Here is a 23,282-nt window from a genome sequence, read left to right as displayed (position 1 = left end):
GGACCCATATAAAGTGGGTAATCTGTTAGAAGACCCTCTCTGCAATAAGCTGGCTATAGCTTCAGGGTAAGGATGAACCCTAGTAAATTATTCTACACAGTCTTTTAGCCCAAATTTTTATCGTGCAAGTAGTCCAGGAAACCCTGAGCTTTGATTTTGCACTGAACTAGTTCCAAATTGATGAGATTGTACAGGCATTTGGCAGAAACATCTATATATCTCTGGAGTAAGATTACTGTATCCAAATACATAGAGAAAACCGCAGAAACAACAGAAAGCAGACACAGAAACACTCTCTATATTAGAATTATTGACCAGACTCTGAAACAACTGTGCTTACAATATTTAAAGAAATAAAAGATAAGTTTGAAAATAATTGCAGGGAACAGAAAACTATAGAAGTGTATATCTGATTTTTTTTTAAAGTAGAACTTCTGAAACTGAGTGATACAATAACCCAAATTAAGAATTCAATGGATGACTTTTACATGTCTAAAGAGAGAATTAGTGAATCAGAAAATAGACCAGAAAAGGTATTCTTGATGCAAGAGGGACATTTAAAAAGAGGATAATACAGCAGAGAGCATAAAAGGCATAGAGAATAGAGTGAAAAATGTGAGACTCCAGGACTACACTTAATCTGGCTCTATCACTCTCTAGCTGTGTGACTCTGGATAGATTAGTTAGCTTCTTTCTGTCTCATTTTCCTCATCTATAAATTGTAGTTAATAATGGAACCTACCTTACATGTCTGCTATAAGGATAAAGTAGTTCAGTTTGTAAAATGCTTTATGAGTAGTAAATAATTAAAATCATTTTAAATAGAGTTCCAAATAAAGATGAAAGAATGAGGTAAATGTAACATTGCATGTCAACTATACTCACATTAAAAAAAAAAAAAAGGAAGAGGTGCATCTAATATTTGAAGCACTAATGGCTGAAAATTTTCATGAATTGATGAAAGATACGAGTTTACATATTCAAGAAGTCCAGTGATCCCAAGCAAGAAAATTAAAAGAAAATTCACACCTATACTCTGATAAAACTGCAGAATACCAAACAAAAGAGAAATCTTGAGAGTAATCAGAGGAAAAAGGAAAAATCACCTTCAAAGAGCTATAAGTAGTCTGACTATTGATTTCTCAGCAGTAAGAATGAAGGCCCAGGAGGTACTGGAATGTTATTTAACAGCACTGAATGAAAAAAGGAATGGCAACCTAGAATAATTTACCCTAAAATGATATCTTTCAAGAGGACACATAAAACAAGGTATTTTCAGACAAATGGAAAAAACTTAATTTGCCACCAGCACATTCACACTATAAAAGAAGTTCTTAAAAAGAGGTACCATAGGCAGAAAAAAAAAAATTATCTTGGAAGATTTAAATTTTAAATGAATGAAGAGAGGATAAAATGATAAATTTGTGGATAATTCTATGAACGGTGAATATATAAAACAATAGTAAGTCTTGGGAGGATTTTAAAAATATACAGAATGTAAAAACATAACATTTCATAAATTCATGAGCTGAATTTTTTCACTCTCTGTATTGGTTCTAATTTGACTTGTAACGCTGTAGTACAAAGAAGGTCAAACTCTTTCACCATACCCACCAAATCTTTGAGCGTAATAACCATCCCCTGCCAGAGTCAGACTTTCTGTAGCCCAATCACCTAGGTCCTTCAGTTGGTTTTAATAATACAGTTTTACCTCCTCACTGCCCATCTCTCAGAATTACATAGAAAAGGAGAAGTAAAAAAGATAACATTAAGGATCAGCCCGTGAATAGGAGTTCCACAGAAAAGAACAGAAAATGGAGGATGGGAGGTATTTCACAGATAAGGAGAGAGAAAAATGTTCATGTCAAAAGGATCCACAGGTTAGTATGAGTGAAGAATGGCCCACATGAGACCCTAATAACTCTCAAGGAGAAAAGGCAGGCCACAGCCATAGAATGACCCTCACACTAGCATCAGACTTTTTATTTTCAAGATGGATGTTACAAGACAGCAAAATAAAGTCGTTAGTCTTCAGAGGAAAATTACTTTGAAGCTAGGATCTGTTAGCCAAATTCTTAATCAGACTCAGACGTAATGACAAAGTTATTTTCTGAAGGGTGAAGATTTAGAAAAATTATTTTTAACACCCCTTCTTGAAGGTATTTGTGAGCACAATAAAGACCAAGAAAGAAGTTAGGTATTTCGAGAAATGGTGAGATTAATCTGAAAACCAATGCAAAGAAAGCTTTGAAAGAAATAGGCAGTTAATTGTTGAACTCCAAAGAGAATATCTTCAAGAAGACAAGAATTCCACACAATTAACATGAATAATAAACTGGAACATGTTAGATATGTGGTAGAGAAGAAATTTATCTCATCACAAGAACAAAATAAATGCAATAAAATTCCAAGAAAAAAATGTTTTTTTTTAAAGATTTTATTTATTTATTCATAGAGATGCAGAGAGAGAGAGAGAGAGAGAGAGAGGCAGAGACACAGGCAGAGGGAGAAGCAGGCTCCATGCAGAGAGCCCGACGTGGGACTCGATCCAGGGTCTCCAGGATCATGCCCTGGGCTGCAGGCGGCACCAAACCGCTGCGCCACCAGGGCTGCCCGAAAAAAAATGTTTGTTGGAGGAATGCAAGAAAGCAGAATCCATTTGAAATGTCCAGTTTCCTGCACTTGGCACAGGGGTCACATTACTGTAACTGTACAGATGTAACACAGTGATAGTGGCCTTGCAGACTCTTCAGTGAATGAGATTTACATTGTCACAATAAAGCACTACCTACTGACTTTCAAGCTGTAGAATAAACAGCAAAGTGCCAAAGATACAATGTTCTATCAAAGTAAATATAGGTATTATCTGTATATACAATGCTTAAGTAGAAGTTCAGCTAATGTAAGGTGGGAGGTGGAGGGAAAGGGTAGAAATATTAGTATCCTTATCTTAGAATACAAGAGAAACTAAGTGTTGGAACAAAAAATATATATATTGAAGTATTATTTGAAGCTGTGAAGATACTCGGTAGATAATGATAATGATGTTACTACCAAAGCTTCCAGACAAAGAGAGGAAGAGTGATATAAGGGAAGCTCTACTCCTCTATTCATCACAAAGAATGAAAAGTGTCTAAACTCTGTGATTCCAGATATGCTAGTAGATGACATCTGAAGCTGATAAATCAGTAAATAGAAGCATAAGCACATTATTTGGCAGTCTGGAGGTAATCACCAAAAGAACAAACAACAAGAACTGATCACTGAAACCAGATTGTGCCTGTGATGTTGTACTTGCCTTGTCACTATACCTGTCTTAGATTTATAATAGGGGTCACCCTGCCCCATGTGTTTCACTTTCTAAGCATGCAGCATAATATTTAAAGCCACACAGTTCTAAGATTTTTCTTTACTGTGCTATCTAGGTGCAAAAAAAGCCAGACAAAATTAAGGAGGATATCCTTACCGATAAAGATGAAAAGAAAAAAGGAATGTGGGATTCCATTAAAAGGTAATTACTAGTGAATGTTTTAACATCTGATGATTGATCCATCAGGAATCTAGTATGCAGCAGGCCTGCAGATGGTAAACATCTAAGTGAAGCACAGATCCTCTCCTCTTGAGGGGTGAGATCGACACATAAATGTTAATACAACCAGGATAGGAACTAGAGCTGCAAGACAGCTGAGAGTAAAGTGCTCTGCAAACCACAGGAGAAAAAGACTACATCTAGTAAGGAAGAATCTCTGGAAGGACTCCTTGGAGAAGTGTGTGCTCAAGATGTGTTCTGAAGGAGGGACAGGGTTTCAGAAGTTGGAGATAGAGCAAAGGTATGAAGACAAAAATATTGAGTATGTTCATAGGAACAGAAGTAGCTCAGCTTAGCTGAAACACTGCGACATTGAATGTAATAAGGAGTCTATAAATTAGGTTAGGGTCCAGGAGTAGAGCTGGCTTTGGGCATTCAGGTGACATGGTTTAGAAACCCTTCCTCCATGTCTTAGTTCTAGTCTCTGTGCCTCCTTTATTTTCAAATGAACTTTTATAAGGAAAAGCTTGCCATCTCCAGTGGGAAGAGCTTGCTTCTTTCCATATAGTATGAGCAGAAGTTCCAGGGCTGGCTCATTGTCCAGTTGTTAGCCATTTGTTCCAAACAGAACTGGTCACTGTAATTCTGCATGCTTGGGTCATATGCCTACCTCTAGAGCTGGTGAGAGGGCCTTGTTCCCCCCCCCCCAGACCTCACAGAATGAAACTGGAGGAGGAATGTCCCCCCCCCCCCCGACCAAATACCGGGTTATTGTTACTAGAAGTATAAAGGATGTTAGATATGCAAAAACAAAAACTGCTGTAGATCCACATTGTAGGGAACTTGGAAAGTCCATTTTAGAGATCTGAGTTTCATTTGAGTTATGATGGAGAACCACTGATCATTTTTATCAAGGGTGGGGAAATAGAAAGTTTAAGCCAAATAGATTCAATAACCTAGTCAGATTGTATTTTGGCAATCAGAAGCGCTCCCATCATTTGGAATTGTGCCCAGTTTAGGCCTCTTTCTGTAGTTGACTCCCTGTTTGATAAGAATGGTGTTCCTATTCCTTTATGTGCATTGATTGAGAAGGGCTCAAACCCCCTCATTTTGAGATCATTTGGAGGTTAGGTATGTTTGACAGGATAATAAAGCAGAATGTGGCATTTTAAAGCGGGTATCTATCCGTAAGCTTCCATTAAATGCAGAAGATGGAGACAAGAATGAATACAGGTGACCATCACCATTTGCTCACCATTTCTGTACAGAAAGGGTACCAGAAGCAAACCCTGCTGTGTTAGGAAAGGAGAAGACCTGTGTTCAGGAAGGTAGCTCCTCCAGACACATAAGTTTTGTTTATAATATAATGCTTTCACTTTTTAAATCTTAATTGTAATCATAACTTGGGAGTGTCAATCACATTTTTCTTATCTGGGAGATTACAACAAGAAAAGATTTGAAAAATTGTGTCCTAACAGTGTTTAGCAAAATATATCTGTAGTAATTATAAGTTGTTTATGTTTTTCCAAATTTTAGTCATTCCAAATATCCGTGCATATAAAAATGAAAAAGTTAATTCAATGAAATTATTAAATAGGAAGGAAAATTATGCATTATGAATACTCTAAATAAAAGATTCAGTCACTTTTGTGTATGAGATGGGACTTGAGATATTTTCCTATTTTTATTGTGTATTAAATTTAGTATTTAGGAATGTAAGGTTTGCAAATGCATAAAATGAAACTGTCAATCACTACTTTTTTATTCCAAGTTTCACAAGAAGGTTGCACAAAGAAAAAGACAAAAACGAAGCAGATATTCTAAACATTTTTTCAGTTGCTTCTGGCCATCTGTATGAACGCTTTTTAAGGTACGTATATTTTTTATCCAATGCTTTGAAAAGTAATACATAGTTCAAAAAGAATTTCAAAAGTTTAGAAGAATAAAAGAATGTACAGTGAAAAAAATCCACCTGTTTTCTTATTACCCAGTCTCCTTCCAACAGGAAACCAATATTATTTTCATAACTTGTCAGATATATTTAGATAAGCAAATATATTTTCTTCATTTTTAACTTTTTACTTAAAAAATAACAAAGTATATGTTGTTCACCTTGCTTTTTTCTTTCTTTTTGAAGATTATTTCTTTATTTGAGAGAGAGAGAGAGAGAGTACATGCAATTAGGGGGAAGAGCAGAGAAGGAGGAAGAGAATCTCAACCAGACGCCCCACTGAGCATGGAGCTAGATGGGGGCTTGATCTTACGACTCTACCCTGACATCATGACCTGAACCAAAACCGAGTCAGTTGCTCAACCAACTGAGCTACCCAAGCACCCTACTTTTTTCTTTCTTAACTTAAAATTATGAGAACAGGGCTTGATTCCATGACCCCAAGATCATGACCTGCACCAAAATCAAGAGTTGGATCCTTAACTGACTGAGCCACCAGGCGCCCCACGTGTATTTTTGAAACACAGATTGGTTCTGTATGGCTAGGAAATAAACATATGTTGTTGTAACAATATGATATGTAAAAAAATGTATATACAGTAAATTTCCCTTTTCTGGTGAGGAAATACCTTATTTTACAAAAAGGGGTAGGATAAGAGGAGGAAAGCCTAATTACAAACTACAAAGGGCTGTTTTTAAAATTTTTTATATAGAAGGATGTCAGAGAATCTCTCAAAAATATTTGAATATGTGTTGAGATTTTAATATGGCACTTTAGATAGATCTGTATCTTCTCCAGCCAGAGGTCTAGCATAGGAAGAAAAGTGACCCATCCAGTGAATTTACTGAAACAGGTTATTCAACTCTTCCTGTTTCATATACCTGATATTAGCAGCATAGTAATAGAGTGGAGATTAGAATGTAGTTCAACTAAACAAGACTATTTCGGGGTCTACTGAAACAAATGAAAATCAGTTTATTCTGCATAGAGTGTGTGTGTGTGTGTGTGTGTGTGTGTGTGTGTGTGTGTGTGTGTAATGTATATATCCTTACACAGTATATACTTGCCAAGGAATCATAATTTGTGAAAGTACTTAAGTCTATTTCTCCATAATTCATAGTGAAAACTTAGTATCTGTAGGTAGGTATATATATAATAATTAAAAGCCTTTGGGAAAACAGGATGAACTCCCATTAATGTTAACTTACTGGGTTTAATGTTCCCTTACAGAATTATGATGCTTTCTGTTTTACGTAACACCAAAACACCAGTGAAATTCTGGTTTCTAAAAAATTATCTCTCACCAACATTTAAAGTAAGTGCATTAATCTTTTTATTATACAATGGTTCAATATTTGAATAGTAAATTCTTTATATTGTTGTAAGTTCACATAATATTTTCAGAATGAGTCTTTTGAAATTACTATTTTTAATCAATTTTAAAACTTTGGTATTCACTATTATTTTATCTAAAGAAAAATTCTATGCTGTTTTTAAGGTATTTAAAAGGACAGAGGAGATGGTTTAAAATCAGGAAGATCAGTGGCTTTTCATGATAATGAATATAATTAAAATTTGGCAATGAAAAATATGTACAGATTGTCAATAAAAAGAATTAGATACTGTCATAATTTTACAAAGATAGGCTAGAACAGTAGTATCTGGAGAATATGAAAAACTGTATCATAGGAAATAAATTTGATAGTCTCGAGAATAAAAAGGCTCTTTTATCTTTGTGTAGTATGGTGATTGCTATGGTGGTGGTTTGGGTACTATATTTAGAAGTGTGAGGCATTTTATCTTAAGAAGTTTTCAAATGGCCAACCACTGTTACCCTTTACTCAGCCTCACACTCCTGCCTCAAACTGTACCCTGTTTCTCCCATCCTACAGGTTCATCAGATTTCATGTAAGTTAGGGTCTCATTCATTAGCAGTTCAAAGGAGTTCACTTTTTCTAATCCAAAACCAGTGGTAAAAGCAGAAATGAGAATAGCCAGCCATGTTTTTATTCCCTAATATTGCTGGCACATTGCTACGTACTTTATTACCTACATGATTTAGTTGCTCTTCATAACATTCTGTTCCCAGAAAGCCAAGATGCAGAAATCACATAACCGGCCTATACAGTTGGGAGGTATCCAAGCCTACCCTTAGGTTCAGAGATTAACTAGAAGGACTCACAGAACTAAGAAAAGCCATTATACTCCCAGTTACAGTTTATTACAGCAAAACAATACAGATTAAAATGAATAAGGCAAGGAGATGTGTATGCACAGGGCAGGGTTCAGGGGAGACCAGAGCCAGAGCTTCCAGCTGTACTGTCCCAGTTGGTGGACAGAGCCTATTTCTCCCAGCAAACCTGTAACAATACACGTGGAATGATGCCAGCTAGGAACGTTCACTCAGACTTTGGTGTCCAGAGTTTTCTGGGGGGTTGGCCACATAGACCCACCAGACTGCCACCTGACTGACCTTTTTGCCTCCAGCCCCTCCAGAGGTTGAGCGTCATGATACCTTGTGGCTCAGAGTCCCAACTGTAAGTCCCATTGTTAGCAGAGACTATTTGGTGTGGCCCAAGACAGGACAGTACAAGGATAGAGGCTACCTCCTAGGAACCTGGGGCAAAGTCCCTAATGCTTCTTTGAGCAAAATCTGTCATTTAAAGCTGAGGCCTGAGATCAAACAGCTAATTAAGAACATAGCTGAGATCTGATCCCAAGCATTCTGCCCTTAAAGCCCAGGTGCTTTACCCTATGTCACAGCCTTTCCCACCGCCACCACCAAGAGTGCTACCTGTTGTGCTCATTTAGCAGTAGACAAACTAAGAAAGAACTCATGAATATAAATAAGTCATACTAGTTTGTTACCAAATTTTTGTGGGGTTTTTTTTAAGATTTTATTTATTCATTAGAGACAGAGAGAGAGAGAGAGAGAGAGGGTGGGGCAGAGACACAGGCAGCGGGAGAAGCAGGCTCCATGCTGGGAGCCTGATGTGGGACTCAATCCCGGGACTCCAGGATCATGCCGTGGGCCAAAGGCAAGCACTAAACCGCTGAGCCACACAAGCATCCCCATGTTACCAAATTTTTCATGTTATCCTACTTGACAAACACTACATAAGGGGATTAATTCTACAGATAGTAGAAGTACAGAAGTACAAGATAGTACAATCTGAAGATTCTCTTAGCAGGCAGTGATACCATTCAGTGGAAACATAGTGCCGTGTCTACATAATGTTCTTACTCTACCACATGGCCAAAAGTAACAGCATATCTGAAATAACATTTTCTGTCTTTTTGGAATTCTGTTCCTTTCTCTCAAAATGTTTATCTTTTTGAAACTTTTCAGTGAAGCACAGTGTGTACAAATCATAAGTGTGCAGCTTGGATGAATTTTTAAAAAGTTAAAATACCGCATAACCAGCAGTCAGATACAGAAATCACTAGTACCCTAGATCTTTCCTTCCAATTTTCAAAACATACTTCATCTTTTCCTTCAAATCTTTGATGAATTATACCTACTTAGTGAATAATCCTTTCCTGACCCATAATCTCAAATTACAGTCCATTCTGATTTTTCACTCTACTTCCCTCTCCTTTTTAAAACTTTCCCCCCCTAGCACTATGTTCTGTAGATGACTTTCTTTTATTTTCTGCCCACCACCTCTAAAATAAAAGCCTTACAGGGACCATGACCTGTATCTACTTTGTTCCCTTCTGTATCCCTAGGGCCTATAGTAGCGCCTGGCACCTAGTACATGCTCTGTGAAAATGTTAATGCATATTTGTGGATTAGCTTTTCTACTTTCTCCTAGTATACTTTTTTAAAAATTTGAAACCAAAACAATGGTTCTCAGCAACTGTCCCAGCCATAATTGCAACATTTCAATTCACAGATAAGACCACTGCTTACTCTAAGGAATGTAATTTAAATCCACAAAATTGCCTACAAAAGCAGGAAGAAAATTAAACTAGGTGCATAACCAGCAACAAGCTACAAATGAGAACCAAGGAGGAAAAAGCAAGTTCTATTATCTGCTGAGCCATCTTTCCTCACTGTTGTAGCACTCTCCCTTTGACTCTGGGGCTCTTGAGCCAAGCCTAGCCAACAGTGTATTTCATTAACAGGTCTGTTTTAAACAGAATAAGATAGTCTAAGTCTGTAAGACTCTGAATCTAATATCAAACATCCAGATCCACAGTGACTGCCCTGTATTTTTAATTTTTGAGTTAGTCATAAATCTCAAATGTGAAACTTCTGTAGAGAACCTAACTTATCAATTTACAACTCATTTTGTGTTTTTTTGCACACCCTCTTCATGTCTTATCTGTCTGACCAGCCAACATGTTCACATTCACATAAACTGTTTGATGCATCCATGTTCCAAGATCCAGACACTTTTCCTCGTATAGTCAGGCTTTCTCAGGTCAAACATTGGTAGTAAAAACTAGAGGAACATTTATTTTAGTTAATAAGCTTGCTAGTCAATATGGTGTACCTATTTTTTAATGTCATCTATACTTGTTGTTTTATATTTGTCAGCACTTTTGTATTCTTCAATAATAGATATAAGTTGTAAAAGTAACTTAGGCATTTTACCAATTAGCTTATAACAATTTATAGTAAAACTCTACTTTTTACAATGTTAATTTTTTTCTCTAAAACAAAAATTATTTTCTCTCTTGAACATGTTGGATTTGTGTGTATGTGTATGTTTTTAGGAGGTAATTCCTCACATGGCTGAGGAGTATGGATTCCAGTATGAACTAGTGCAATATAGATGGCCCCGCTGGCTTCATCAGCAGACTGAAAAACAGAGGATTATTTGGGGTTACAAAATTCTTTTCCTCGATGTCCTTTTTCCTCTAGCAGTGGACAAAATCATTTTTGTGGACGCTGACCAGGTAATAAGATTAATTATTGTTTTTAGTATCACTTAACTTTTTTTGTACTTCTGTCTGAGTGTAGGGACTCCATTTATGTTGCTGGTGTTCATTATTATCTTTGTTACCACACCACATAAAAATATGTGACAGGAATATGATACATAAGGAAAATATCTTTAAAAATAATTTTAAAAAAAAGACTGTCAGAATTCCAGGGGAAAATCCAATGTATCACAAGAAGTACCACTTATTATTTAGAACATGGTAGTTTTCTCTCTGAAGTAGTAGTTTTTTAATTTTGGTAATTAAAAAATAAGTACTGACATTAGTCACAATAAAAGTAGTTGTCTGAGTTCTTATGAAAATGAGCTGATTGTTTAAAATGAGCTATTTCTTCTTGCTGAAAAAATTGGCTATTACAGGTAACTCTCCTTGAGTCTCCCATGGCAATTGTGGGCATTAGCCAAATCCTCCTCACTCTACTTAAGGGAGATAAATGTCCCAAATTTAGCCCCCAAAAAACCATTACAGTATTCACCTTTCAAAATTTATATATCTAAAAATTTACCCTTTGCATGCCTTTGTAATCATCAATGGGAAAAAATATTTGAAAAATACACAGAATTTTTAAGAACAGTGAGGTGTAAATATTAACATTACATAAATTGTACAAGTTAGTACAATTTATATTTAGGACAAAAAGTATATTTTCAAATCCTGTATTAGAATTTACTTATAAACTCTATTATTATTTTTGTAGTATTTTCCAAATTGAGAAGTATAAATCATTATAATTAAAAATTAAGAAAACAGGCAAATGTGAGTAATGAACTAAGGACTTCCACACATATCATCTAACATAAAATATATTTCTCCTGTCTTCCCCCAACTTACACAGTGATATTTCCCAGCAGGCTTGAATCTGTTAAAAAAAAAAAAAAAAATATGTGTCTGAATGGCACAGTTGGTTGAGCGTCCAACTCTTGGTTTCAGCTCAGGTCATGGTGTCAGGATCCTGGGATCTAGCCCTGCATCAGGCTCAGCATGGAGTCCGCTTGGGATGATTTCCCTCCCCCTCTACCCCTTCCCCTGCTCACACTCACTTGCTCACTCTCTTAAATAAATAAAATTTTTATTTAAAAAAGAAACATACTAATATTATTTCATTAAAGCCATTGAAGATTCATCAGGAGGTTTTTCTTTATCATTCAGACTAATATTTGTCAATACTACAATAATGGAGATTTATCATAATTATTTTGAATTATTAGTCTATACCTTGATAAACTAAGAGTGGCATACTATGAAATATTTAATTTCTTCCCAAAATACACTTTGTTTAAACTGTCTTCATTAAAGTGGCATGACAAGGGGTGTGTGGGTAGCTCTGACTTCTGCTCAGGTCATGATCTCGGGATCCTGGTATCAAGCTCTGTGTAGGTCTCTGTGCTTGGCAGGGAGTCTGCTCATCCCTCTCTCTCTCTGCCCCTCCTCCTGCTCATACTCTCTGTCAAATGAATAAATCTTAAAAAAAAAAAATGACAGAACAAACTCTTCTTGTTACTGAGTAAGACCACTGTCATATAGACTAGGCATATACATCTTAGGTTTCTTTTAATCTATAAGAACAAGAGAAAAGGAACTTAGTAAACTCCCTACTGCTTGAAAGAGCTGTGAGAAAAAATACAATTTTTATTTCCACAGTCAGGTAATGATTTGAAATTCTCATAAAAAGGGGCTTATTATATAATAATAACATTATATTAGTTGATAGTTTTCATCAGAGAAACTATTTTAATTATTTAGATTGTGAGACATGACTTAACAGAACTCCGAGATTTTGATCTGGATGGAGCACCTTATGGGTATACCCCATTTTGTGATAGCCGCACTGAAATGGATGGATATCGTTTCTGGAAAAAGGGATACTGGGCATCACATCTTTTAAGAAGGAAATACCATATCAGGTAAGAAAACTTCTACTCTTCCTTTTTAGTAACTAAATAACTTATTGGATCACAATACTCAGTTTTTTTGAAATCAGACAATAAGGGCAGCCAATTAATGTTTATCGCACACCAGTCACTCTTACAAGACTTTACATGAATTAACTCATAAAATCTGTCTGACAACCTTTTGAGATACTCTTACCCTCCTTTTTATAGATGTGGAAACTGAGGCACACAGCACTCATGTAACTTGCCCAGGCTTATACTGTTAGTGCATAGCTGAGCCCAGGAGTTAAACCCAAGTAATAGGACTCCAGTGAGAAGCTCCTAACCACTACAGAATAATAATTTGTTACAGAATAACTTGTTGCATACTGTCTTCAAAGCTGCTGTTGTTTTGTAGAGCCATGACTTTCATGGTATCTTAGAAAAAAATTTGAGGTGACTCTACAAGGATATGATCCTAACAGTATTTATAACAAACCTCAGACCTCTCAGAAACAGTTGGGAGAAAATTCATGAAAGGATTCATTCTTATTAGACCCAGGGCTATCTAATGTCAGTTCCATTACTGTGGACAGTCACTGGGGGGAAGTGAAAATACATGACCAACTTGAGCCACCAAGACGGTTCACTGTTGCAGTGCCTTGTATGTAGTGGATCTCAAGAAGTTCCGAAGAATTGCAGCAGGGGACAGGCTCCGGGGCCAGTACCAAGCTCTCAGTCAAGATCCAAACAGTCTTTCAAACCTCGATCAGGTAAGTAGAATGTTCCCAGACTCATTTTCGACACATAGATACAGACTGTTCCAATTCCCTGCTTGTAACCTTCAAAATCTTACATTTTCAGCCTCTTTCTCCCCTTGGTACAATTCTGTATTGGGTATCTCAACTATCTTGACTCACGCATAATTTTTTCACTTTCAGTTCAACATTTTCAAAACAAATCATACTTTATCTTCACTTTTCTCTCCTTAGACCTTTTTGCCCCACTACATGCTCTGTCTTGCTTACCATATATTTTTCTTACTTCCATCATCATTTAAACATGTCTCTATCTCTGATCTTTAAGACAAATACCCTTCGTCCTGTGTCCCACCTGAACTAATTAGCCAACAAATTTCCAGATTCACTTAACCTAATGATATAACCCAGAACCTCCCAGAATTATGAGGACAACTAGCACAGCTTCCCCAAGAGGGTCACTGGAAGTGAGGATAAGCAGAATCATTTCTACTTTGCCCCCTGGGACCCATGTAATTCTTCCATGTGATGACACAGCACCATATAATGGCTGGTGATTTAGACTATAATGCTGCCTCTGGAGGACGACACCCCACTTTTGCAGGGTACTGTCTCCAAGGTAGCACCTCTTGTGCCTTCAGTAAATCATTCTATTGCTCTGTCAGGCCAGCAGCTTCTGTGTAGAATGCGACAGGACCATGGGATCTCTTGGTCATGTGCTCTCTGCCAGGCTTCCTTTCCTTGCTATGAAGTGGGTCTCTTGGTCTAATGCAATATTAAACGGAATCCCTTCTCAGTGGATAGCTCTGTAAGCCCTTCAGCAATGGCGCTCAGTCTTTGCAAGCAGGAAAGGCAGACCTATACACAGAATGTATATAATTCAGTTCAGAAAAATCTATGTCCCTAGTTGGTTTAGAAAGGGTCCAATCTAGTCAGCTTGCCACCAAGCAGTTGATTAGTCTTTACAAAGTATAAATGCTATGTCAGAAGCTCACTGTTTGTCTCTGCTATTGGCAGCTCTAAGAGCTAGATCAGACTTGGTAAGTGGGAGCCCATGCCATTGGGCCCACACATAGTTTCCATTTCTGCCATCATTGAATACCCCTTCATGTACCCATTGTACCATTGGAGTGGTCAGTGACCAAGGCTGGCTGGCTTACATCAACAGGCCACATTCATTCTGTGTGTCACCTGGTGCTACTTTTCTGTTGAATGCTTTCTGGTAGATATTTAACATGCAGTACACAAAGATCTTGATCATTTTTGCCATTCTCATAGGTTCATCCATAAGCTCCTACCCCAGAATTCATTGTCATTAATCTTCCTTTCTGGGCTTTTTTTTTTTTTTTTTAAGATTTTTATTTATTCATGAAAGACACAGAGAGGCCCTGTGAGGAGCCTCATATGGAACTCAGTCCCAGGACCCCAGGATCACAAACTGAGCCAAAGGCAGATGCTCAACCAAGGAGCCACCCAGGCGCCCCCCTTTCTGGGCTTCTGACCAGTCACCTAAGCCATCCACCATTTCACTTGAATTTATTTGTATTTTAGCCTTCTCTTTACATACAAAGTGAATGATAATGTACATCATCTGAATCAGTTAAAACAGGTATTAGAGGTAGATTCATAGGACTAAACACTTCCCTAAAAGAAAAGAAAAAAGGTGTCAACCTCAGCTTTTTACCTAGAAACTAGAAAAAAAAAAAGAACAAATTAAAACCAAATTAAGTGGAAAGAGGGAATAATTAATATTAGAGTAAAAATTAGTGAAATTAAAAATGATGTTTTTATAAATTTTCTTATGAAGCCAAAGCTGTTTTTTTGAGAAAATTTATAAAACAAACCAGTCATGGATAGTGCCCCACATCAGGCTGTGCACTCAGCAGAAAGCCTGCCTTTAGATTTTCTCTCCCTCTCCCTTTGCTTCTCCCTCTTTTTGCACTCTCTAAACAAATAAATACATAAATAAATTTTTTTTAAAAAGACACCTATGAAAAACTTACAGCTAACATCATACTTAATGGTGAAATACTGAATACCTTCCCCCTGAGATCGGGAACAAAGCAAGGATATCTACTCACCATTTCCATTCAACATTGTAGTAGAGGTACTAGTACATACAGCAAGGCAAGAAGAATAAAAGGCATTGGATTAACAAGGAATAAGTAACTCTTTTTTGAGACAGTAGAATCATTTATGTAGAAAATCCTCTGTAATCTACTAAAAAGTTGTATGTAACCAATAAGCATACTTAGTAATACTGCAGCTATAAGACCAATATATGAAAATCAGTTCTGTATTTCTATTTACTAGCAACAGTTGGAAATTAAAACTGAAAAGATACTATTTCTAATAGCATTTTTAAAATTAAGGTCATATAGAAATGCAAATAGCCAAAACAGCTTTGAAGAATAGAGTTTGAAGACCTACTTTACGTGATTTCAAGATTTGTTATAAAGCTACTGTAGTCAAAACAGTGTGCTTTGGTGTAAAGATAGGTAATTCAATCCATAAATAGGAGTAGAGATTCCAGAAATAACCCATACATTTGAACAATTGACTTTTGACAAAAGTGTGAAGGCAATAAAAGCCTTCTAAACAAATGGTACTGGAACAATTAGACATCCATTTGCAAAACAAAACAAAAAAAACGCTCCCATCCTTAATACATACTACATATAAAAATTAACTCAAAATGTAACATGAATCTAAAGTTAAAATGTAAAACTATAAAACTTTCAGAAGATGAGAAAATAAATCGCTGTGGCCTTTGCTTATGCAGATGTTTTTAGACCTGTTAAAAGTATGATTTACATCGAAAATAATTAACAAATACATTAAAGAACTTTCAAGATTCATTACTAAGAAAGAAAATAATCTTGTTTTTTAAAAAAACAGATTTTAACAGACCCTTTACTTTGCAAAGGTGATGGTCAAATGGCAGAAGTCCCTGGAAAGATTGGAAGATAGTCATTAGGGAAATGAGAAAACTACAATGAATAATTCCACACACTGTTAGAATGGTTGATATTAAAGAGACTGACCATACTAAGTGTTGACGAGGATGTAGAGCAACTAGAACTCGCATACATTGCTGATGAACATGTAAAATGCTGTGTAGCCATTTTGGAAAACAGTTTGGCAATTTTCTTATGAACTTGAATTTATACCTACCCTGTGACCATTCTACTTCAAGGTGAAATAAAAACATACGTCAACACAAAGACTTGTGCATGCAAATCCTACAACAATCCCATTATCCTTATCTATTGCTCCCTATGACTTACCCAAAAATAGCACTTACACTAACACACAGTTTTGGTGGGCCTGACGTAGCTGGGCATTCTGCCCCACAGTCTCTCATGAGGCCAAAACCATTGGGGAGCCAGAGATTGCCATCTAATCTGAAGAGTTGGCTGGGCTTGGGCACTCACGTGGTTGTAGGCAGGACCTAAAGGTCTTTGTCACTTATGAGGCTTATTTACCTTACAAAGTTCCTTTTTTTTTTTTTTTTTTAAGATTTTATTTATTTATTCATGAGAGACACAGAGAGAAAGGCAGAGGGAAAAGCAGGCTTCATGCAGGGAGCCTGATGTGGGACTCAATCCCGGGTCTCCAGGATCATGCCTTGGGCCTAAGGCAGGCACTTAACCGCTGAGCCACCCAGGGATCCCCTATAAAGTTCCTTTAACCCAGGAGCCAGCAATCTTTGATTAGAAAGTCCTGAACGATGCAGAAATGTGAAAATACCTGGAGCACTGTTCCCTAACAGGGAAGTAAAAGGTCACCTCCGAATCTAGAGTGGGGTGGTAGCTGACAGAAACAGCTAGAGCCGGCATAGTGTGGGTGATCGTTTAGTGTCTCGGGGCAGGTGGAGGCAGTGAGGCTATTTGGAGGAATGGGGGTGGTGGGTGTCTGGGCTTCCCACTTTATCCCTGATGCCAGGGGTGAAGTCCAGACCAGAGCAGCTGTGGACGTAGTTCTAGTGCATGGGTTCATCATGACACAAGATGATTGGGTCATAGTAAGTATTTAATAGCTTAAAAATAGATATCATAGATCTGCTGATTTTTTTAAACCTATTTTTATTTTAATTAACATCATCAACCTTATTCCCTCTGACTAATTTCTGTGTCTTTTTGTTTAAATCATATTTATATAGGATCTTCCCAACAATATGATTTACCAAGTTGCCATTAAGTCTCTTCCTCAAGACTGGCTGTGGTGTGAAACGTGGTGTGATGATGAATCCAAACAGAGAGCCAAAACCATTGATCTGGTAAGTGCATAATCATCTGCTTGTAAGCAGATGTGAAAATGTTCAAATAGAAGTATTTTCTCTTTTACAGACAGAATGGCACCCATATGGCACACTTCTGCTTTGTCCATTATATACTATTCTATATACTTAGGTTGGCCAAGTACAGGGTGTGTCACGGGGCCTCCAGAACCACCCCCAGATTTGAGGAATCATTAAGAGGACTCACAGGACTCAGAATACCACCCTACTCATGGCTGTGCTTTATGCCAGTGTCAGAGGGATAAGTCCAGAGCAAGCCTGGTGCAAGCTTCCAAGAGCCTGTGCACTCACACAGGACGAGCTTGATCCCTTAAGCTGTGAGAAATTCCACAACACTTGTGAAGTGTTGTCTCTCAGGGCAGCTTATTAGGAACCCAGTGCCCAGGATTCTTACTGGGGGCTGATCACATAAGCATTCCCCCAACCTGTTGCATACCAGGCACTTAACACTTAAAACACTTAAAATTCCCAATATCCAGAAGGAAAGCAGGTGTTCAGCATAAACCTCAGTGCTGGCACAGTTTGGGCACTCTTACCAGGAATGGTGGGAACACTCCTGAGACCCAGGTTCCCAAGTTGCCAGCCAGGGGCCATCCTTGCAAGCAGGACTTTCTAAGGATAGTGATCTCGGGCTTGCTGTGTTACTCTTTTGTACACAGGGGCTTCTGAAAAAAAGGCCATGAGCTGCCTGAAGTGTTCATAGATTAACTATCATCTTCATATATAATCAGTTTGGTTCTCCTGCCAGTATTTTCCCCAAATGAAACAACCAAAATAATTCTGTTTACTTAAATGATCCTATACATGTCTGCTTTTCTTCTTTTTGAGAAATATTTTTCATATTAATTTTAAGCAGATTAACTGTGCTACATAGTTTAACTCCCTAGACATGAAATATTTTTTACATGAAATATTTCAAACTGATTTATTGTCCAGCTGTTTCAAACTCACATTACATTACTATGTTGTCTTTAATAGTTATAAGATATTGTCATTCTACTTCTGACCATCTTGTTTTTATGGGCTAATTTAAGTTTTAAATATTTATAAGGTCTTCAGTAAAAAATATTAACATTCATACACTTTTGAACAAAATAAGACAATAAAATATAGAGATATTTTCTAGGTATGTGTAGAAATGCATAGAAAAAAGGCATGCCAATGTGTCAGGTTGCAATCAAAGGTAATAGAATGTAGCAGAAACAAGTAAGATGGCATCGTTAAGAAGAAAGGAAGGGACTTTCTTAAGAGAGGTCAAGAATATTACTGAAGGAAACTCATGAGAGGTTGTTAAGGTTGTGCTGGGATACACAAGTTTATGACTCATACATTAGTGACCGGTCTCCTTGGGATCCGTAATACTTAGGTTAACTGAGCTAACTCTAACAAACCCCCAAATTTCAGTGGATTCTCACTCACCTAAGAAAAGCTCTAAGTGGGTGTTCTTTCAGTGAGTAGCTTCCTTGTCCGGCATGACTCAGGGACCAGCCTCCATCCACCTGTGGCTGCTCAGCCTCTGAGGGCCTGACATCATCTGTATCCATCTGGAGCTGATCTATCCACTGTGGCAGCCACTTGCCATATGTGGCATTGAGCACTTAAAACGTTGCTAGTCTGAATTGAGATGTGCTGTAAAGTGTAAGATACCAGATTTTGAAGACTCGTTACAATAATAATGTAAAAATATCTCATTACTAATTTTAATACTGATTACATAATGACTGATAATTTGGACATATTTGGTTAAATAGAGTATTAAAATTTATTTCACCTGTTCCTTTTATATTTTTTGTATGGCTACTAGAAAATTTAAAATTACATATGTGGTTTCCGTCATATTTCTCTTGTGTGATGTTGATCTGGGGGAAGTGTGAGGAGTGCTTCCTGACTCCTAAAAACCATGCCCCTTGGGTGAGAATTGGTTTGTGTGGTCACATCTAGATGTAAGAAGAGCTAAGAAATGTCATTCCCAGACGGGCAGCAACTTCCTGGGGAAAGGTCTACATAGAGAAAAGGTGGCATAAATTTTGGTGGGCAGCTAGCTATTCCTCCCACAGAAGCACTTAAAAATGAGAGAACATGATAATTTGGGTCAGTTTCTTGGGGAAAAAGTTAAGGGAGGGCAGAAAAATCCCAAGGAAATGGCCTAATGAAGAGGAAAAAAACATAATTAGTGGTATTAAAGGTGAGAATGAGAGCACTTATGAATGTCATGAGATGGTCTCAACCCCATTTCAGTAAAGTTTCTCAACCTGGACATTATTTGCATTTGGGACCCTGTAATTTGTAAGTGTGGGGGACCATCTAGCACATTGTAGGATGTTTAGCAGCATCCCTAGCCTTACCCACTAGATGGCAGTAGCACCCCCCCATCACGACCCCCAAAAATGTGTCCAGACCTTGCCAGAGCTCCCCTGAGAGGCATAATTGCCCCATTTAAGCACCACTGATATAGATTATAGGGGAAAAATTGTAGCACATAAAACTAAGGAAAACATAGTCTTTTTATTTTATAGTTTCTGACACAATTAAAATGAAAAAAAATAGTTCCATTGTCTTCACTTTATAGAATGTATTGCCTATAAAGTTAATTTCTGCAAAGAATATCCTCTTTTCCCACTTACTTCAGGAACATATTACTACAGAAAAAAATCCACAGTGGAGTGAACTGGAAATAATTGGTGAGGAAAGGATCAAGATAATAGGCTCATTGCTCACAACCCATAGCTTTCCCACAAGGAACTAAGGAGAAAGCAAGTTGTGGCAACTACAACATCACATAGAAGGGAGCTTCAAGATGTGTTCTCTATTAATGCCTAATAGACAGCTTGTGGGATGCTTGTGGAACTCTGGGCATTGTGCTCCTCCTACAGCCCTTCATGTCTGTCACTGGCTTCTCCATTCTTCACATGACTCAAGCCAAACACTCTGGGGGCATCTCTGACCCCTCCCCTCATAACTGCCTTGCACCTCATTAGCAGACCTTGTCAGCTGTGCTGTCACATGCATCCAGAATTCTATCCTATGAGTGTTGCCTTTTAACCTTTTAATTTAAAACTATATATAAATATTTAAAACTATTTATAAACTCCCGAGTAGTTTAAATGGATCCTGTATCATTGGAAACTTGGAGGTTATCGTGGCTTCTTCCCCTGTGATAAAGCACTAAGACCCACCCCCTGCCTGGCACACACACACTCACATAGACAATTGAGTGAAATGCATGTGCCTTATTACTAGTAAGTGTAGAGTTGGAACCATGATGGAGGATCCACATCCACTGGTTTTTCACTGTGTCTGTCAGGGAGACTAGTTAACTAGTTTTAGACATGAGATTTATAAACAACTCTGAATTGCACATCTATCAGTATTTTGATGAGTTCAAGTTAACTGATTTTTTTCCAATTAACTGATTTTTAATATCATCACAGTTGGTAATTAGAACAGATGCATATGAAAGGGAATGAATGTATTTTGCTAAAGAAACTCAAATTTCTAAAGGCTAACAAATACTTTTGTTGGTGGAAAACTTAAGCATATAAGCCAGACTTTAGTCCAAAGAAAAGATAAAATATTTATTAATGTAGTCTGCTGTGTTCTTTTACAGTCAGTGTAATTAGATCTTTGTCAAAACTATTTGCAGAATTGACAAACTCCTTGTTAACTATCAGAATGTTTTTAAACAATTTTTAAGTTTCTGATTGAGGTGTTTGCATTAAACACTTAGTGCTTCCATAAAGTATGATTTGTAATTATCATTTGATCCTTTCCCTATTAAACTAATTTTAGTACTTTAGATAGTACTTAGGACTCAACTTTTGTGTGCTCTAGTGACATAGTACAAAATGTGTTTTGTGTGCTCTAGTGACATAGTAACATCCTTGAGCATTTCCTTTGTGTTTTCTAGACAATTATCCCTTCCTTCCTTCCACCCACCCTCCCTCCCTCCCTCCCTCTCTACTTTCTTTCCTTAATTGAAGTATAATTAGCATACAAGGATAATAGCTTTTTATTAACAAAATTTAATTTAAACTTTTAGTGCAATAATCCCAAAACAAAAGAACCCAAGCTAAAAGCTGCTGCCAGGATTGTCCCAGAATGGGTGGAATATGACACTGAGATACGACAACTGTTAGATCACCTTGAAAACAAGAAGAAAAATGCAAGTAAGTCATAATTTTGCAGTGATGTATGAACCATATGTTGTATTAACAGATTATAATAAGTTACAGATTCATTTCTTGGTGAATTTATCAAATTATTAGGTCAGAATTTCTTTAAGAAATTTATGACATTATTAAGAATTTCCTTTTTATGTGGACTAAGCTCACAAATTAAAAACATGGGTAGACAATCTCTTACCCCCATGGATATAACTTCAGTTCATATCAGCACATATGTGGATGTTGTTGTGGCATTAGCCTCCTGACACAAGCAGTAAAAAATAAAAGTAGAAGAAATGCTTGTCTTTAGGATTATACCAAATTTCCCAAATGGGAAAATCCAAGCCCTGAAGTTTAGTAAAAGGCATACATAGCTAACTAGAAATACTACCTGCTATCTCCTAAATTAATCTCACATAGAGTAGGGATTTCCCGAGTGTTCCTGGTTCCAATAGCCTTAGGGCTGGAGTGGGACTTGGATGAGATTTGCTTCCATTTCCAAGATTAAACTGTGCTTTTCTGGGCATTTCATCACTGCCTAAACCCTCAACAAATAAGTGTTGAATATTCTTGTAAAGCTAATTCAAACTTCTCGATTGCCTCACAATTCTCTTTCCTCATCAGTGCCTCGTTCTCTCAATTTTTCTTTACTCTTTTAAAAATAGCCATGGGCTCCAGTCAGTGTTAGAGACCTTCACAGGTTATATTAATCCTCAACAGTAAGTTTTTCCATTGGTTCAGAATAAAATTCTTATTCTCCTCAGCTTTATTTTTTCAAGAAGTTGAAATGATAAGTATAAACATAAAAATGTTGTATATAAACTTTCTCACATAAGCATGAAATTGTGTTTCATCTTGACTTTGTGTATTCCCTAGCAAAACCAGTGTGATTTTGTTTATTTTCTGAGAAGTTCAGTATTTAAAACACACCCATATGTCTTTAATGAATTAAATAATTTAATTAAAACATTATTTAAATTCAGAAGATTCTGTAAGTAGTGTAGTAGAACTGTTTTGAAGGAAAAAATATAAAGAAGATAGAGAAGAGGGGAGAAGAGGAAAAAAGTAAAGAGAAGAAAGAAAGGAAATTTTACCTAATTACCTCAAAAAAAAATTTTTTACCTCAAAAATTTTTAATGCACAGAACATGAGATGGAATGTTTCGCTTACCAAACTGGAGTTAAAGGATTAATAATATACAGTGTTAGCAAGGGTATTGACAAGTAAATACTCTCATATACTCATATATACAGTAGCTGTATAAATTAATGAAATATTAGTGTATACAAAAACTTGAAATGTGTGTGCCCTTTGAACCAGCAATTCACTTTAACAAATTTACATTTAAAAAAGAGAAATGGAAAAAAAAAGAGAGAGAGAAATGACAGGGTTCTTGGGTGGCTCAGTTGGTTACGCTGACTCTTGATTCAACTCAGGTCATGATCTCAGGGTCGTGAGATCCAGCCCCACATTGGGCTCCCTGCTCAGCCAGGAGTCTGCTTGAAATTCTCTCACTCTCTCTCTGCCCCTTCCTACACACGTGTATGTGTGTGTGTACTTGCTCTCTCTCTTTCAGATCTTAAAAAAAAAAAAAAAGGAATGATACCTATATACATATGTTTGTTGTGCCATTGTTTTTAATGAGCTAGAAATAATTTATCTATTGGGGCACCTGGGTGGCTCAGTTGCTTAAGCTTCCAACTCTTGATCTATTCAATTCAGGTACTGATCTCAGGGTCATGAGTTCAAGCCCTGAATT

The 23,282-nt window shown here is 37.0% G+C and overlaps 1 protein-coding gene across 3 annotated transcripts in view; it reads left to right on the top strand.

Annotated features, from left to right (window-relative positions):
* UGGT2 (UDP-glucose glycoprotein glucosyltransferase 2) overlaps window positions 1-23,282 on the top strand; it is a 184,115-nt gene that overhangs the window by 153,605 nt on the left and 7,228 nt on the right. For all 3 annotated transcript variants that reach the window (XM_049099391.1, XM_025441332.3, XM_049099392.1), the window contains 8 exons: window positions 3,426-3,511; window positions 5,301-5,399; window positions 6,712-6,796; window positions 10,204-10,386; window positions 12,175-12,335; window positions 12,961-13,075; window positions 17,223-17,339; window positions 21,400-21,526. In XM_049099391.1, the coding sequence (XP_048955348.1) occupies window positions 3,426-3,511; window positions 5,301-5,399; window positions 6,712-6,796; window positions 10,204-10,386; window positions 12,175-12,335; window positions 12,961-13,075; window positions 17,223-17,339; window positions 21,400-21,526 (973 nt within the window). The remainder of the gene's footprint in view (window positions 1-3,425; window positions 3,512-5,300; window positions 5,400-6,711; window positions 6,797-10,203; window positions 10,387-12,174; window positions 12,336-12,960; window positions 13,076-17,222; window positions 17,340-21,399; window positions 21,527-23,282) is intronic.

The sequence above is a fragment of the Canis lupus genome, chromosome 22 (genome assembly GCF_003254725.2).
Source record: "Canis lupus dingo isolate Sandy chromosome 22, ASM325472v2, whole genome shotgun sequence".
In the NCBI taxonomy this organism is placed as follows: domain Eukaryota; kingdom Metazoa; phylum Chordata; class Mammalia; order Carnivora; family Canidae; genus Canis; species Canis lupus.
The sequence above is the reverse complement of the archived record's forward strand: the minus strand, read 5'-3'. Positions and strand labels throughout refer to the sequence as shown.